Here is a 13,604-nt window from a genome sequence, read left to right as displayed (position 1 = left end):
TATTTATAAGTTTATACTGTTTATTGCTCCTCGTCCGTGCGAGAATATCCAGAGAGTCGGGCTACGTTGGGACAATGAATGAAGGGATACATAGCGAGCCGTAATTCTTCGGTTTCACCCTCACACAACGGAGGACTGAGGACGTCGACTGTGCTGTCAATTGTCAAAACTTAAACCTAAAGCTAAATGAGGTGTCCACTCTTGACATACTTGCCCCTGGACCCTTACCTCCGGGTTTGGACGGGCAGAGATGCTTTCTTCCTCTGTGCATCGGACGTTCCCTGCCCTTAGCTATGACCACCTGTGCTGCCACCAGGGTAGGAATATTGCATTTTGTAGTGGGATGGTCACATTGAGACCCCAAAGATGTCCGAAGATCATGTAGACAGAGGTCTCTCCAATATTGTCGGAAAAAATATCCCCGCGGTACTCGACATTCCGGGCCCTGCAAGGACCACATTTTCCAATTGCGACAGCAGAAAGAGATCTACTAACTGTATATCATTGATCAGGCATCTATCTGTACCGTCTAGCGTAGCAGTGAGTTGTATATGGAAGAGAATCAATTGCAATAGACCTCGTCGACATTCTTACATTATGCAGATCGAAAACCAAATACCAGCTAGGGTTCACCAAGACCTGAAGCAGTATGCTGATGCGTTACTTTGACGCGTAACTATTTCTTGTCCCAAAACAAATCAACATCCTTACCCTCAAGCCAGTCCGCCATCGCATCATACATCTTAAAGAACCCGTCATTGCAAGCATCGGGCAAGCCCTCCAAGATCTTATGCCCCAGCGCATGCTGTGCAGCAGCCAAATGCTGATATCCAGGCGTATGCTTTGCCAGCACATCCTTCGAAAACTCCGGAACAGTCTTTCCATCCACAGGCACAACCTTGTCCTTCTCGTAGAATAGCCTGACATACTGCGCCTTCCAATTGCCGTCCTCGAGCTTACAGAAGAAGATAAACCGACAGTCACAGTCAATATCAACGGGGATATCCTGGATAATACACCTCTGCGTGATCGTCGCCTTCATCTTCCCGATTCCCCGGCCCTTGCTGAGGTTGACGTTGGCGAGAGTGCCGGTTTCCCTGTGCGAGATGAAGTCACCGTGCGCGCGGCCCTGGATGGACGCGGAGATGAATTCATCAATTGGAAGCGGGCCAGTCCAGGCTTGTTTTAAATTAGTCGATACCCAACGCAGAAGATCCAGTTGTCCAGCCGATATTTAGCTGGCTGGCTGTTACTTACTAGTCCAGACATACGCGGCGCCTCTAGTGAAAAGGCTGCGGAAATTATGCCATTCCGAGAAGTCTCTGTATACTGGCCAGCCCTTACAGAGCTCAGTGATGCACTGTCTTGCTAGTATCTCATCGGTGGTGCCGTTGATGTAAGTGCCGTGGACCCGCTCAGGGTCTTGGGCGGGAACGTTGTAGGTCGTTTTGTGCTCGTTCGGGGCCATTTTGACAAAAAGGTGACTTGGATATCTATTATCCCATATAATATCTGAAATCTTGAAGTATTTTAATCGGCCATGGGGGGTTGCGAATCGATCGGCCGAAAGGTTCCGAGCAGAATCCGTGACCCGGGGTTGGGCTTTTATATACGTTCCGGCATCGTAATGATGATGTCCACACCCTGGGATGAAATCACGCGACAGCCTTTTATCCGAGTTGGGCCAAACTAGTAAGGTATTGTCTTCTATAATGTCGTTCGTGAGTGGAGGGGCCCTTAGATGTAGTCTGTTGCCTCGTTGTCTATGACGTACAACAGTTTGCGGGTAATGGCGGAGGAACCAAACAGCACATAATTTGGGTTGATATTATTACAAGCCAAGAAAAGGGGCGATAGTTCTATGACTGGTACGGATAACAGAGGCTCCCTATGGGAATACAAAGAGCGGCAGGATTAATGTACTTTGCAGTAACTAAGGGCACTATAACAAGGTGCTACTTCCTTACCGGCCACCCCTGATAGTAAAGTGTACCCTGGTTTTCTCGCTACTGGGTTGGGGTTCATCATAATCTACGGGATAGGTCTGCTATTCTGGAACTGGATGTTGTAAGTCAGATCTTCGTATTGAGTAAGGGTTTTCTGTTAGGCCTGAGGCAAGAAATACCATCCATAATTACTAGAGCCAATGGATGAGTGGGAAATCGGATTATATTTGAAATGATATTGTATTTGAGACCGTCACCCCCAACGAACACAGAGACAGGTGCACAATCGAAAGATGAAAGGCATATTGCAGCTTGGCTGGTCGAGGCACTTTTGTACGTGTCTCCCATCGACATTAATGTATACCGGACAGTCGAAGACAAGTTCAACTGCGCAGATCTGAATCACTTTCTGCCCATCTCGCGAGAGAATTGCCGATTGATAGCCGCCTGATCAGGGAACCGAGGTCCGTTACAGGTGTCATTAAGACACTCGCAACCCACAATTTCTCTTTCTTCCCTTTCCCACATATAGGAAGCCAGGACGACGAAGCTGGCGGCGACGTTGAACATCTGCAATTTCATCATGTCATCTTCATTGCAATAGGAATAGAAATAGGGAAAGATGACGTTCATGACGGGGAGCGTCCATAGGCAGAAGGAGAAGCCCATGGCGAGAAAAGTGTCAATGAATTTGCCCATCTTGTAGGTGTTTTGGAAATGGACTGGAATTATGCTCTTTTTGATGCTGGTTGTCGCGGTTCTGAGGCGTGTCTGGGAGGTCTCTGGATGGCGGAGATGCAGGGGTGTTTGGCCGGTATTTATGTTCAGCTCACACACTAGATTTGTGTCATTCTCAAGGCCTCACGTAGGGACATCAGATAATAAAGAATATTCATAAGTCGAGTCTGAGAGAGAACAGGGCTGTTCATAAATGGTATTGCTTAATAGTACAGAACAAGGGATCCTCCTTCACATGAGGGGTTTACAACTGTGAAGTCAGGCTGAGGAACCACAGAAATTATCACACTCAGTTTCAGTCTTCAGTTGAAGTGCTGAGCGGTATAGATATAGTACAGTATACGTATACTATTCGGTGCCCAAAACAGCAGGTCCAGCCGGAGATCTACGCAGCCAATGGCGTCACGCGCTGGTGGGGCGTTCAACGTTGCATTGACTGATATAAAATGGCATTCATCGCCTGCTATAATTAAGACAACAATACATTCATTTTGTCTTCTGAATAACACTTCAAAATTCCAGCCCGACATGGCCAGCGCTGGTCGATACTTCTACCCTGCGGGATTCTCCCGCCACATTGCAACCATCCTTGGATTCCCGTCGAAACAATCAATCGCGAGGGAATACTACAAGCTCGCCTGCACTGAGATCGCGGCTCTTGCTGGTGCGATCTCTGCTTTTGAGCCAGTTCGCCTCTACGCTCGCCCTGAAGATGTCACCCATGCAGAGACATTGGTCCGCCAGTCCCTTACCGGCGCGCCAGGCAACATGTCCAATGTCTCAGTCATTCCACTGCCGACGAACCACCTCTGGGTCCGCGATACCGGACCTGTTTATGTGCGCGGGGTGGAGGAGTCAGACCGAAACCGCCGATTTGCTATCAATTTTCACTTTTGTGAATGGGGGAGGAAGGACGAAGTTGCGGACGCCCATCAAGCTGCGGACGGACGCGACTGGCCGGAAATGACTTCAGCAGAGCTGCAAGAGAACTCGGATTTTGCAAAACATGTCGTTGCCGCAGATAATTCTCCATCTCCTGTAACACTTGTCGAGTCGAAGATTTGCCTGGAGGGAGGGGCCCTGGTTGTCGATGGCGAGGGAACCCTGTTGGCTACGGAAAGCAGCATCATCAACGAAAACCGCAACCGGGGCCTGTCGCGCGAGGACATTGAAGCGGAGCTCAAACGCCTCCTAGGAGTCGAGAAGATCATCTGGTTCCCCGGTCGGAAGGGCCTGGATGTCACAGATGTTCATGCCGACGCGGAGGTCAACTTTGTGCGGCCAGGTGTTCTGGTTCTTTCGCGCCCACACCCATCGGCGCCGAAGCCATGGATTGAGATCTATGAAGAGATTAGGGATATTTTAAGTCAGTCTGTCGACGCGAAGGGTCGTCGCTTTGAGGTGCACACCATCGACGAGCCTGATCCCAAAGCACTCGGGTCCCTTACTTATGATGAGCCTGCGACCAACTATGTTAACTTTTACTTCGTCAATGGAGGTCTGATCGTTCCGCAGTTTGGAGATGTGACACGCGACAAGGAGGCTGTGGAAACCTTGCAGTCTCTATGCCCAGAGCGTACGATACGGCCGGTTCTGGTGCAGGCGGTCCCGCTGGCTGGTGGCGTTCTCCATTGCTCCACGCAGGGTGTTTTCGCCTTGGAGGATTAGCAAATTACTGAATAGGTTAAAACGGCGCAAAGTGACACCATTGGCCAGATAGAGAACCATACTGAGCTATACAAGTTACTGCATTGTAGATAAGTTAGATAGAGCTATTGTGGAGCGATGTTATTGTGGTTGGACAAGTCAAATCGCCCAGGATAGACCTTCCTTAACCGGAAAAGCGTCCAACCAATATCTCAAATTAAATCCCCCGCAAGACAATCCCAATGAGAAAAGTTGTACTTGGACACTGCTCTGTAGTTTCTGGGGTAATGCCCTCAGCTCCTAAGTCATATCGTCGACCCCGTCGGCCGCCAGCGCACCTCAGGACTAAAACGGGTTGTTTGACATGTATTAGGCTACTACCCACCCCGTCGTAAACGAGACGCTAATACATTACAGGTCGCAAACGGAGGAAGAAGTGCGATGAGCAGGCAGACACATGCGGGAATTGCTCTCGCAGATGGCTGGAATGTATATGGCCTTCGCGGAGGTCAACCCCGACCTCTGATGATGTCCCATCCGTCCTCCCCCTGCAGGTGCCACCAGGTAACAGCGTAGCTGCATCGCCTTCGGCAGAGACCATCAGCCTGGACGAACCCCTTGACACAGAGCTACCAGCTCCACCGTTATATCCAGAGCCCACCGCACTGCCATTCTATGCTGGGGTAATCCCCACAGCAAGTGGTCCAATTTTTGACTTACTACGAACAAAATGGCTCCGCCAGCTGATTCGGCCTCTGGCTTATGAATCGCTGATCGAATTATACCACCAGGAGTCAATGAGTATGGCGATGTATACGCCATTCTACATGCATGCTCTCCTGGCTTGCTGTGCGGCTGAATATCCGGTCGACGGTACCAATGTCAACGCCACGGAACAATTCTCGCGGTTATCCAGGAAGCATTATATCCGCGCCATTACCGGTCTGCGGAAGGCTCTTGGGACTGATGAGGCCAATATGAATAGAGAAGGGATTATTCGTACGGTCCTCATACTTTGTATATTTGAGGTACGTTCTATGCTGTCCCGTATCGCAAACCGTACACTGCTAATCTAAGCGAGTAATAGAGAGCCAAACCTTGGCCATCCAGTGGAGTTGGCGCCCATCTATCTGGGCTCGCTCAGTTGATACAATCCGAGTCTGTATGGGGGACACTGGATTGTCCAGTATCCACCGCTGGAGCTGCTTTACGTCGCGTGGTTTTAGAGGGATTCATATTCCACGCGGCAACGAGCGTTCCCTTCCAGCCTCTCTCGGATCAACAGTCGAGCCTGGACGGGACCATGCAGCTTGCGGAGAGTCGACTCGAACATATGTTCAGTCAAGGAACTGATCACAACCCGGATTCGCCAGTACTGGGTGTTGACCCAAAACTTTTTGTACTCATCCGTGAGCTTTCTTTGATGCATCGAGAACATAAACTGTCCGACTTGGGCTCTAATCCTCGTCTGCAACACGGCCAAACTCTCAGCAGAATGCAAGACCAACTCCCATTATACCGTCGTCTTTACTCGACGGCCATCTATCGGTGCCCAGGTTCTTTATCAATCCAACCCGAAACTGGCCCATCCTCAGCCTATAAAAATGACAGTACCAATCCATTCTTGATCGGCCCACTGTTATACATCACCGCAGCCGAGATTCTGCTTTCCGATATGTTAGGGAATGTAACCTCTCCGGAATACTATGCCTCTGCATTGAGTATCCCAGAGCTAGTCCAAGAAGGCGTTCAGCTTGTAAGCCAGCTCGAACCGACAAAGGACTACTACGCGGAATATTACGGATGGCCAATCTACGTTCTAGCCAAGTTTGTCTCATGCGAGCAAGACCGGAAGTGTCTTTTGTCCCAGGTCAATGCGTTTTGGCAGCAAACGAGAAGCGGGACGATGGCCAGATTAGCGGATATACTGGGAAATGATAGTAGGACATCGACGCAATGACAATAAACTGAGTTCCCGAGAATTTCCCTTTTAACACAAAGACTTATTGCGTAATTGTTTTCTATCAATACAGACTTCTTTCTATAGCCCAGGAAACCAAATTAAACGAGGGTGTGGAGTTGTAAACCTAGATAATATACTTCGCCTCTGCCTTCCAACTCTTCTACTCGATTAGGAAAGAATGGTGCAAAGTGACGCCATTGGTCAGATACCTCTCCACCCCAACTTTTTGGTATATCAGAGATGATCTGAATCATATACGATAACTCTTCATTTACGCCAACGTAACCGAGTTGAGCTTGACGGTCTTTCGTATCAACCGGTAAAACTTCATCACTACCCAGTAATATTCCTAAACTAGCGTTAGATAGACACTTGCTGTGCAAACCGACTATATCTCCCCGCCATCTTAACCCGAAACATTTTCCCAAAGTAAATAAAAAACAGGTTCCCCATCATGACCAGCATAGTTATCAGGCCAAACGTAACGTAAAACCAATTCAGGCCGACGCGGTCAACCCAAGGCTGGAGGGCAAAGACAAACATAGTCGATATGATGTTCCGGGTGAATGTCAGGGCGACGATCGAGTCGGCAATAATCTGTAGTATACGCGTAAGTTATACCATGTACTCAAGCACTAGCACAGCTGATAGGGGAGACGTACATCTGTATACGCATCCGTCAGATACGTAAGTGCGGCACTACTAGCCGGCACAATCCCAAACGCACTAACCCCCAGCCCAAAAGCCGGTAAAAGCCAGTGCGAGCCACGATCGAGGCCAATGCCAAACATGAAGAGCCCCGCAGGGACGAACGGCACAAACACCAAGCAAAGCCAAAGCCGCATTTCCGGCTCAAAGATGCCTCCGTTTCGCTTTGCGAGATAGAGGACAATCATGTCGCTAAGTGGACCGCAGGTAATGGCTGATAAGCAGGTGCCTATGAATGGCGGGACTCCCATGAGCCCGATTTGGGCGGAGCCGAAATTATAGGGCGGCAGTGTCATGACGGATGAGAGGGTCGTTACGGGGACTGTCGTGCAAGCGGTCATGATTCCGTACTCAAGTGCCATGTAGAAGACAGCTGGGATGCTGAACATGATGAGGAATGGCTGGTAGGTGTGTTTAGCGAGCTGATTGAATGATACTGGCGAGTTGGCCCACAGAGCCAGTTTCCGCCAGTACTTCTTCTTCGGAATGGAGTAGTCGATCTGGACGGGTTCGTATGGCGCTGTCCCGTCTTTGGCGGCGTTGATATCTTGGGGAAATGGGGGGCCGGACTCCTTTTTCGAAGAATCTTGTTCTGGTGCTGTCTCATTCATGACTGGAACGCCGTCTATAAGGGAAGCAGTGAACATTGTTTCTTCGTAAAGGAAGACAAAGGCTACAAGCCCAGCTCCAAACAAAATAGCCATCCACACCACACCCAGCGCCAGCCTTGGGAAAGAGTGATATATCCACCAGCTAGGGGGGCAAGGGTGGTACCGACAGTCATGAACCAGTAATAAATGGTGTTCATCAGGCCTCGCTGGTGGACAAAATAAACATCGGCAACTGTCATTTGCACCATCACCTCGGCCAGCGCACCCACGATGCAGCTTAGAATATTAACCAGCATAAGATCTGCCACGTTTTGCATGCGGGCTGACCAGACGCTGATTCCGCACTGGATTGCCGTGCTCAAGACGTAGACTGGCCGNCTGCCGAATTTCAGGGCGAATGGTATCAGGATAACACCGCCGATTGCCAACGCGCCACAGCCGGCTGCATAGCTGTCGTTAAGCAGGGCGAAGCTGAAGCCGAGTTCAAGATTCAGAGGGCCCCAGGTCACAGTCGCAACATTAATCCTAAGGAATTAAGCGTTTGACCAAGCAACGCGCACGGTGTGGTACTTACAGTGCCATAACCATTACCACGTAGTATGAAACAAGTGCAAAGTTCAGATGTTTCCTCCATTGTGGCCAGTTCTAGTTTATGAAGTATTGTCAATATTGCCGTTCGTATGGCGGGCGTGGAACACCGACCAAGGGGTCATTTGGGTCTTTGCTAGGTCTCGGCTCTAGGATGACCTCAGATTGTGAGAGGTCTTGTGCAACTTCTGGTCAGTCAATGTTGGAGATACTCTGGCATGGTTCAAGGAAACTCACCCTCGAGCCGAACAGTTCCCGGTGGCCAGGCAGGATCGAGATCTTGGGTAGACGACATCAGTGTACTTGAAGACTCCAGGATATGGTAGATAGAAGATAGAGTTGGATTATAGTCATGGAAATGTGCTTGAGAATAGTTGAATGTTTTTATATTGCTGAGGTCGACAAGCCGTCGTTGTCCAACCAGCTATCTATGGCCATTCACCGTCCAGCTAGACGACGAGACTGGAATGCATCTATACTGCAAAGGGAAGGTGTAGGCAGTCCCCAGAATACACAAGATTCATGACAAGCTTATCATGGATTGACGGTAATGCGGGGAAGTAAAGTAACGTACATAGTAGTGGATACCAGGTTACTTGCCAGTTACTTACCCTACCAAGTACGAACAGGACGCCGTCTCCACTCCAGCTGGACGGCGTCCTCCGTCTTCTTCCGTCTCTAACCCCAGTCCTTCCATTATATTGAAATTCTATAAAGGGAAACTTCAGGAGACCTGTAATTTTGCTTGAGCTCGCTTAAGGCTCGTGATTTAATAAATACCCGTGAGGCAGCCGCTGTCCTGCACTTTGGTCAGGAATAACTCCATATCGTGACCATGACGTCTGTCTTCAGAAACGGCCGCATTTTTGCACCATCTCGGTCCCCATCTGGGGATGGAAATGAATTTGCCAGTGGAATGATAGTTGAGAATGACCGGATCTCATATATCGGATCCCTTGACGACTCCATCATCCCCGGTAATGCGACAGTCGTTGACTTGGAGGACCGCATTGTACTTCCCGGGTTCATCGACGCCCATGTACACATCCTGCAATACGGCCATTCCCTACGAAAAGTGAACCTTATTGAATGCACCTCACTTGACCATATCCGGGATAGAATTTCGGCATACGCAAAGGCAAATCCATCTGTCCCTCGCATCCTTTGCCGGGGTTGGATCCAGTCTTCCACCAAAGGCATCGCCCTAGCCAGTATGCTGGACGACCTTGACCCTCGTCCAATTTTTATCGACTCATTCGATCTCCATTCCATGTGGTGCAATTCTGCTGCTCTCGACGAGATGAAAGCTCATTCTGCTCCTGACCTACCTGGCGGTACTATCCATCGAGATGAAAACGGGAGAGCGTCTGGTCTGTTGGATGAGTCTGCTTTGATGAACCTCGCTTGGCCACATCTGGAAAGCACCTACTCTACACAAGATAACATCAGCGCTCTGGATATAGCGGTCGCTTCATACACAGCGGCTGGCTATACCGGGGTCGTGGACATGGCCATGGACGAGGATACATGGGACCTTCTTGACCAGTACCGCAAGGAAAAGCCCTTTCCTTTTCATATTGCAGCGCACTGGCTTGTTCCGTTTTCGAATAATCAGCAGGCCAATTTCAAGCATGTTGATCGAGCCAGAGCGCTCAAGAAAGCCTTCAACGACCCTGCCTTCTGCATTGCTGGGATTAAGCTCATCTGCGACGGTGTTGTTGATGGCTGCACTGCTGCTCTATTCCAGCCCTACACCGGCAAATCAAAACCAGAGGACCCAATCTGGCCGGCCGAGATGTTGAAGGAGGTGGTCCAGCGAGCTGATGCCGCAGGCCTGCAATGCGCCATTCACGCCATTGGAGATAAAGCCATTAACCAGGCCATTAATGTTCTATCTGAAGTCGGCACCCCCGGCCGCCGGCACAGAATCGAGCATCTTGAATTGACCTCCTCTGAAGATGCGAAGCGCCTCGGACAGCTAGGCATTACTGCGTCTGTGCAACCCGTTCACTCGGACCCAGCGCTCTTCAAGGCATGGCCGGACCTGGTCGGCCAGGATCGGTGTAAACGCGCGTTTGCGTATAAGGAGTTCTTAGAAGGAGGAGCGCCTCTTGCGATTGGGACTGATGCTCCTACTGCCCGACACTTTCCGTTCCCAAATCTGTACAACGCCACTACCAGACGCTCGGCCCTTGAACCCGAGTCCACTGCTACTGTGAATCCTCATTTCGGGATTGGCTTGGCTGAGGCTACAGCTGCTGCCACCACAGGCGCAGCGTATGCGCGTTTTGCCGATTCGTGGACTGGCTCATTGAAAGCAGGGTTGAGCGCGGACTTTTTGGTGGTGGATATGCAGTGGGCTGCGGACAGGCTTCTCGAGGCAAAGGTTGCTCAGACGTGGTATAAAGGGAAGAAAGTTTACGATGTAGCTGATCCAAAGGTTTAGCCTGTTTCCGCCCTTCAGGTACCATAGAAAATAAAAAATGAGTCATTGTAAAGATGGAAAATGGGCGTTAATCGCCAATCGCTTTGAGTGCTCATGAGGAGCAACTATACCCCATGGAATCACCGGTAAGCCGGGGACTCGGCATGCCGCATTATGTCTAGACCATTTACGGCTCTCCGGAGGCGGGACTCTATAGTTCAAATGTAGGAAAGAAAGCAATCATGATACCCAAGAATTGCCACCACCGTTTGACAGCCTTGCAAGGATTGAGAATTCGCTGAGGCGGGTAGTGCCCTTATTTACAGAATTGGAGACAGTCCTGGCTTCCGAGGTTCTTCCATAGATTTTCGATAGAGCCCTCAGACGATTGAAGTACGGACAATCAAGAAGAACAAACCCCAGATATGCTGGCGGCGAGGTTGCCCCGATTGGGTAGTCACCCCAGCAGGGTCCGGCGGCAAAATCCGTTTAGGAAGCCGGCGGCACGATTACTACTTCGGGAACGTATGCCAACCCCCATGAACAATGTGGACGCGCCAGTATAAAATATGGAGAGCAGAACTTGCCATCGACGTGTCGATAATTTCTTTCCTTCTGTTCTTCTTTCTCTCATTAATTCAGTTCAGCGAACTCTTTTTTCTTCTCAATAATTCCGTTGAAAGCAGGCGTTCTCCCGTATTGCTACCATGCTCGGCAAGGAGATTGCAAGCTACGACCTGCAGTATGTCAACATTGTACACCTTTCTATTTGACATGGTCAATCAAACTAATCCTGTGGGTTAGACTTTCTAGACCATGCATTTACCTCCCAATCCGCCAGCAGAATCAGCCGTCGGAATGCCTGACAGGGCAGTTCTACCTCTCTCTCGCCCGGGCCGCCCCATTTAAAGGTATCAAAGTACAACTAATTGGCAAAATGAAGACGTACGTACCATGCGGTATACGGTACAGAGACAACAACCACTGACTAATCTCAATTGCAGCCCCCGGTATGGTGTCTTCATCCAGGACCGTGAGGACATCACCTTGGAGCGCAGCCAAACCCTAGCATTCTCGAAGACGCGTAACGCGTTCACAATGCCCGCTGGCAACTACGAGTTCCAATTCGAGATTCCACTAGCGGGTCTGCGCTTTGACACTCTCGTCGGCCCGAAACACGAATACTATACCTATCGCGTCGTTGTTACGGTCCAGCGCTGGATGTGGCGGGACCTTGTTGTGTCGCAGCCTGTGAGCATATATAGATACCCCAAGCTCGATATTGGGCGTGGAATGCCGAAGGTGCGTTTCCAATTCCCCTCTATTCTATGTTTTAAGTTGAAGTGGATGATCTAACGCTATCATGTACAGGCTGTTGCTGGACACTCCAACCAAGACCTCGCATACCACTTCTCGATCCCCGAAACACTCATCCCGCACGGCGGTACATTCCCAGTGGACTGCTGGTTTGTGCCACTTTCAAAGAGCTTAGCAGTGACCAGTATAACTGTGCGCGTTATCGAGAAGCACGAGCTTTCCCTTCCCGCCACGGCCGCCGAATCTGTGCAATATAGCACGTATTTCATAACATCTAACGAAAGGCATGTCATCTTCGAGGAGAAGCATGATTTCTCCGTCGTTGATGGCGCGATATCCTCTGAGAAGGATGCAGATGTGCAGCAAATAAGCATGCCGGTTCGATTGCCGAGTGAGCCAGGGGCTTGTTCGCAGAGCTTCTCAAGCCGGAAGATCAAGATCAGTCATGTTCTTCTTGTCACAATTGAGTGTATAGATGGATCTGGAGAATGTGTAAAGATGGTATGCCCTAGTTTCCGTCTTTCACACAGTGAGATTCGTCAGTACTAACAGATACTTAGCTGGCGGAAGCCATACCCCTCCATATTTACATGAGACCAACAGGCAAAGACAAGGCCAGCGCGTGTTCTGGGCGCAACGAGGAAAACAACAACTCTCCTCCGGTATACGGGGAACATCAGCTGGATCTGATGATTTTGGACCCGACGGAGGTGGAGGCGGATGACCAGGTACCGAGTATCACTCTGTGTCCGGGGTATTCGGGGGATCAGTCTAGTGAAGCTGTTTTATGACACGATGTAATACGAACCGAATATACATTTGATAGTTTAATGTTGATATTGGTGTTTGTTAGATACACTCTNTACGCACACAGCAAGCTTTTGTTGGCAAGCAGCAGATCTGCCGTAGGATGTTTATTCCTTTTTAGAACCAGAATAAAAGCAGGGCCACTAAGGATGGAGTTTATAAACCCCTAGGCCTGCAAAAGTCATCTTATAACGCCCAACGATGTGCATTAACCTGACTAATCCTTTTATGAACAGATAACGTAATTCCCGGTCGGTTCGTGCATCCCGGTCGGTTCGTGCAACTCCAAAAAATCAAACGCGTCAACCACCCACCAACTTCAACTACCCACCATGCCACGAAAAGCGCGTAAAACGAAGCAAGAATTGATTGAGCAAGAGGGCAGACTTCAATGCGCCTTAAATGATTTAAAAAACCAAAAAATTTCAAATCCTCGCCAAGCTGCTTTGATTTATAATCTACCTCCTCAAACCCTACGTGATCNACTAAAGGGACTTCAATCTCAACCAGAACTCCGCAACCACAAGAGTAGGCTATCTGTAAGACAAGAAGATGCATTAATAGTATAAATAGTATCACTTGATATATATGGCGCTGCCCCAAGGCACTTTTAAGTACGAGAGATGGCCAATATTATCCTAGGTGCTGATTCTGTCGCCCCCCCAAAGCCAGTAGGAAAGAACTGGGTAACAGAGTTTACCAAGCGTCACCCGGAGATCAAAAGCAGATTTACTAGAAAGATCAATCACCAAAGAGTACTATGTAAAGATCCGAAGGTTATTAGTGCTTTTTTCGACGAGTTGCAGAAGGTTAAAGATCAGTATGGTATCGTGGATGAAGATATCTATAACTTT

General features: G+C 49.4%; 7 protein-coding genes across 7 annotated transcripts; 4 read left to right on the top strand and 3 right to left on the bottom strand.

Moving 5' to 3' along the window:
* Positions 1–511: 511 nt before the first annotated feature.
* Positions 512–1,561, bottom strand: ASPSYDRAFT_210148 (uncharacterized protein). Its single transcript, XM_040843976.1, has 2 exons — positions 1,258–1,561; positions 512–1,179 (listed from the first exon to the last, which is right to left on the bottom strand). Exons 1-2 carry the CDS (start codon positions 1,466–1,468, stop codon positions 677–679), a joined length of 714 nt encoding a protein of 237 aa, XP_040698382.1. The 5' UTR covers positions 1,469–1,561; the 3' UTR covers positions 512–676.
* A 512-nt stretch (positions 1,562–2,073) lies between these two features.
* On the bottom strand, positions 2,074–2,965 carry ASPSYDRAFT_49695 (uncharacterized protein). The gene has a single exon (XM_040847892.1). The coding sequence runs from the start codon at positions 2,643–2,645 to the stop codon at positions 2,349–2,351; it is 297 nt and encodes a 98-aa protein (XP_040698381.1). The 5' UTR covers positions 2,646–2,965; the 3' UTR covers positions 2,074–2,348.
* Positions 2,966–3,208: 243 nt separating this feature from the next.
* On the top strand, positions 3,209–4,558 carry ASPSYDRAFT_49694 (agmatine deiminase family protein). Its single transcript, XM_040847891.1, has one exon. The coding sequence runs from the start codon at positions 3,213–3,215 to the stop codon at positions 4,350–4,352; it is 1,140 nt and encodes a 379-aa protein (XP_040698380.1). The 5' UTR covers positions 3,209–3,212; the 3' UTR covers positions 4,353–4,558.
* On the top strand, positions 4,464–6,342 carry ASPSYDRAFT_469194 (Zn(II)2Cys6 transcription factor). The gene is made up of 3 exons (XM_040847340.1): positions 4,464–4,697; positions 4,749–5,359; positions 5,419–6,342. Exons 1-3 carry the CDS (start codon positions 4,574–4,576, stop codon positions 6,289–6,291), a joined length of 1,608 nt encoding a protein of 535 aa, XP_040698379.1. The 5' UTR covers positions 4,464–4,573; the 3' UTR covers positions 6,292–6,342.
* Positions 6,343–6,634: 292 nt separating this feature from the next.
* ASPSYDRAFT_1161208 (uncharacterized protein) lies at positions 6,635–8,496 on the bottom strand (the record flags this gene model as incomplete). Its single annotated transcript, XM_040840090.1, has 6 exons — positions 6,635–6,891; positions 6,957–7,687; positions 7,711–8,138; positions 8,188–8,258; positions 8,316–8,377; positions 8,439–8,496. The coding sequence occupies 6 exons, from the start codon at positions 8,494–8,496 to the stop codon at positions 6,655–6,657; spliced, it is 1,587 nt and encodes a 528-aa protein (XP_040698378.1). The 3' UTR covers positions 6,635–6,654.
* A 486-nt stretch (positions 8,497–8,982) lies between these two features.
* Positions 8,983–10,689, top strand: ASPSYDRAFT_81563 (amidohydrolase). Its single transcript, XM_040851096.1, has one exon. The coding sequence runs from the start codon at positions 9,037–9,039 to the stop codon at positions 10,645–10,647; it is 1,611 nt and encodes a 536-aa protein (XP_040698377.1). The 5' UTR covers positions 8,983–9,036; the 3' UTR covers positions 10,648–10,689.
* Positions 10,690–11,333: 644 nt separating this feature from the next.
* ASPSYDRAFT_135900 (arrestin C-terminal domain-containing protein) lies at positions 11,334–12,751 on the top strand (the record flags this gene model as incomplete). Its single annotated transcript, XM_040840735.1, has 5 exons — positions 11,334–11,368; positions 11,431–11,571; positions 11,631–11,928; positions 11,998–12,444; positions 12,504–12,751. 5 exons carry the CDS (start codon positions 11,334–11,336, stop codon positions 12,732–12,734), a joined length of 1,152 nt encoding a protein of 383 aa, XP_040698376.1. The 3' UTR covers positions 12,735–12,751.
* Between the last annotated feature and the right edge of the window lie 853 nt (positions 12,752–13,604).

The sequence above is a fragment of the Aspergillus sydowii genome (assembly GCF_001890705.1).
Source record: "Aspergillus sydowii CBS 593.65 unplaced genomic scaffold ASPSYscaffold_13, whole genome shotgun sequence".
Classification (NCBI taxonomy): domain Eukaryota; kingdom Fungi; phylum Ascomycota; class Eurotiomycetes; order Eurotiales; family Aspergillaceae; genus Aspergillus; species Aspergillus sydowii.
Note: the sequence above shows the minus strand (reverse complement) of the source record. Positions and strands in the feature narration are given on the sequence as shown.

Bases quoted from the DNA above. Each gene is read 5' to 3' on its own strand.
- ASPSYDRAFT_210148 (XM_040843976.1), bottom strand. From the start codon at position 1,468: ATGGCCCCGAACGAGCACAAAACGACCTACAACGTTCCCGCCCAAGAC. The intron at 1,180-1,257 runs GTAAGTAACAGC...ATTTAAAACAAG, and splicing joins CGCCGCGTATGTCTGGACTA to CCTGGACTGGCCCGCTTCCA.
- ASPSYDRAFT_49695 (XM_040847892.1), bottom strand. From the start codon at position 2,645: ATGGGCAAATTCATTGACACTTTTCTCGCCATGGGCTTCTCCTTCTGC.
- ASPSYDRAFT_49694 (XM_040847891.1), top strand. From the start codon at position 3,213: ATGGCCAGCGCTGGTCGATACTTCTACCCTGCGGGATTCTCCCGCCAC.
- ASPSYDRAFT_469194 (XM_040847340.1), top strand. From the start codon at position 4,574: ATGAGAAAAGTTGTACTTGGACACTGCTCTGTAGTTTCTGGGGTAATG. The intron at 4,698-4,748 runs GTATTAGGCTAC...AATACATTACAG, and splicing joins TAAAACGGGTTGTTTGACAT to GTCGCAAACGGAGGAAGAAG. The intron at 5,360-5,418 runs GTACGTTCTATG...AGCGAGTAATAG, and splicing joins TCATACTTTGTATATTTGAG to AGAGCCAAACCTTGGCCATC.
- ASPSYDRAFT_81563 (XM_040851096.1), top strand. From the start codon at position 9,037: ATGACGTCTGTCTTCAGAAACGGCCGCATTTTTGCACCATCTCGGTCC.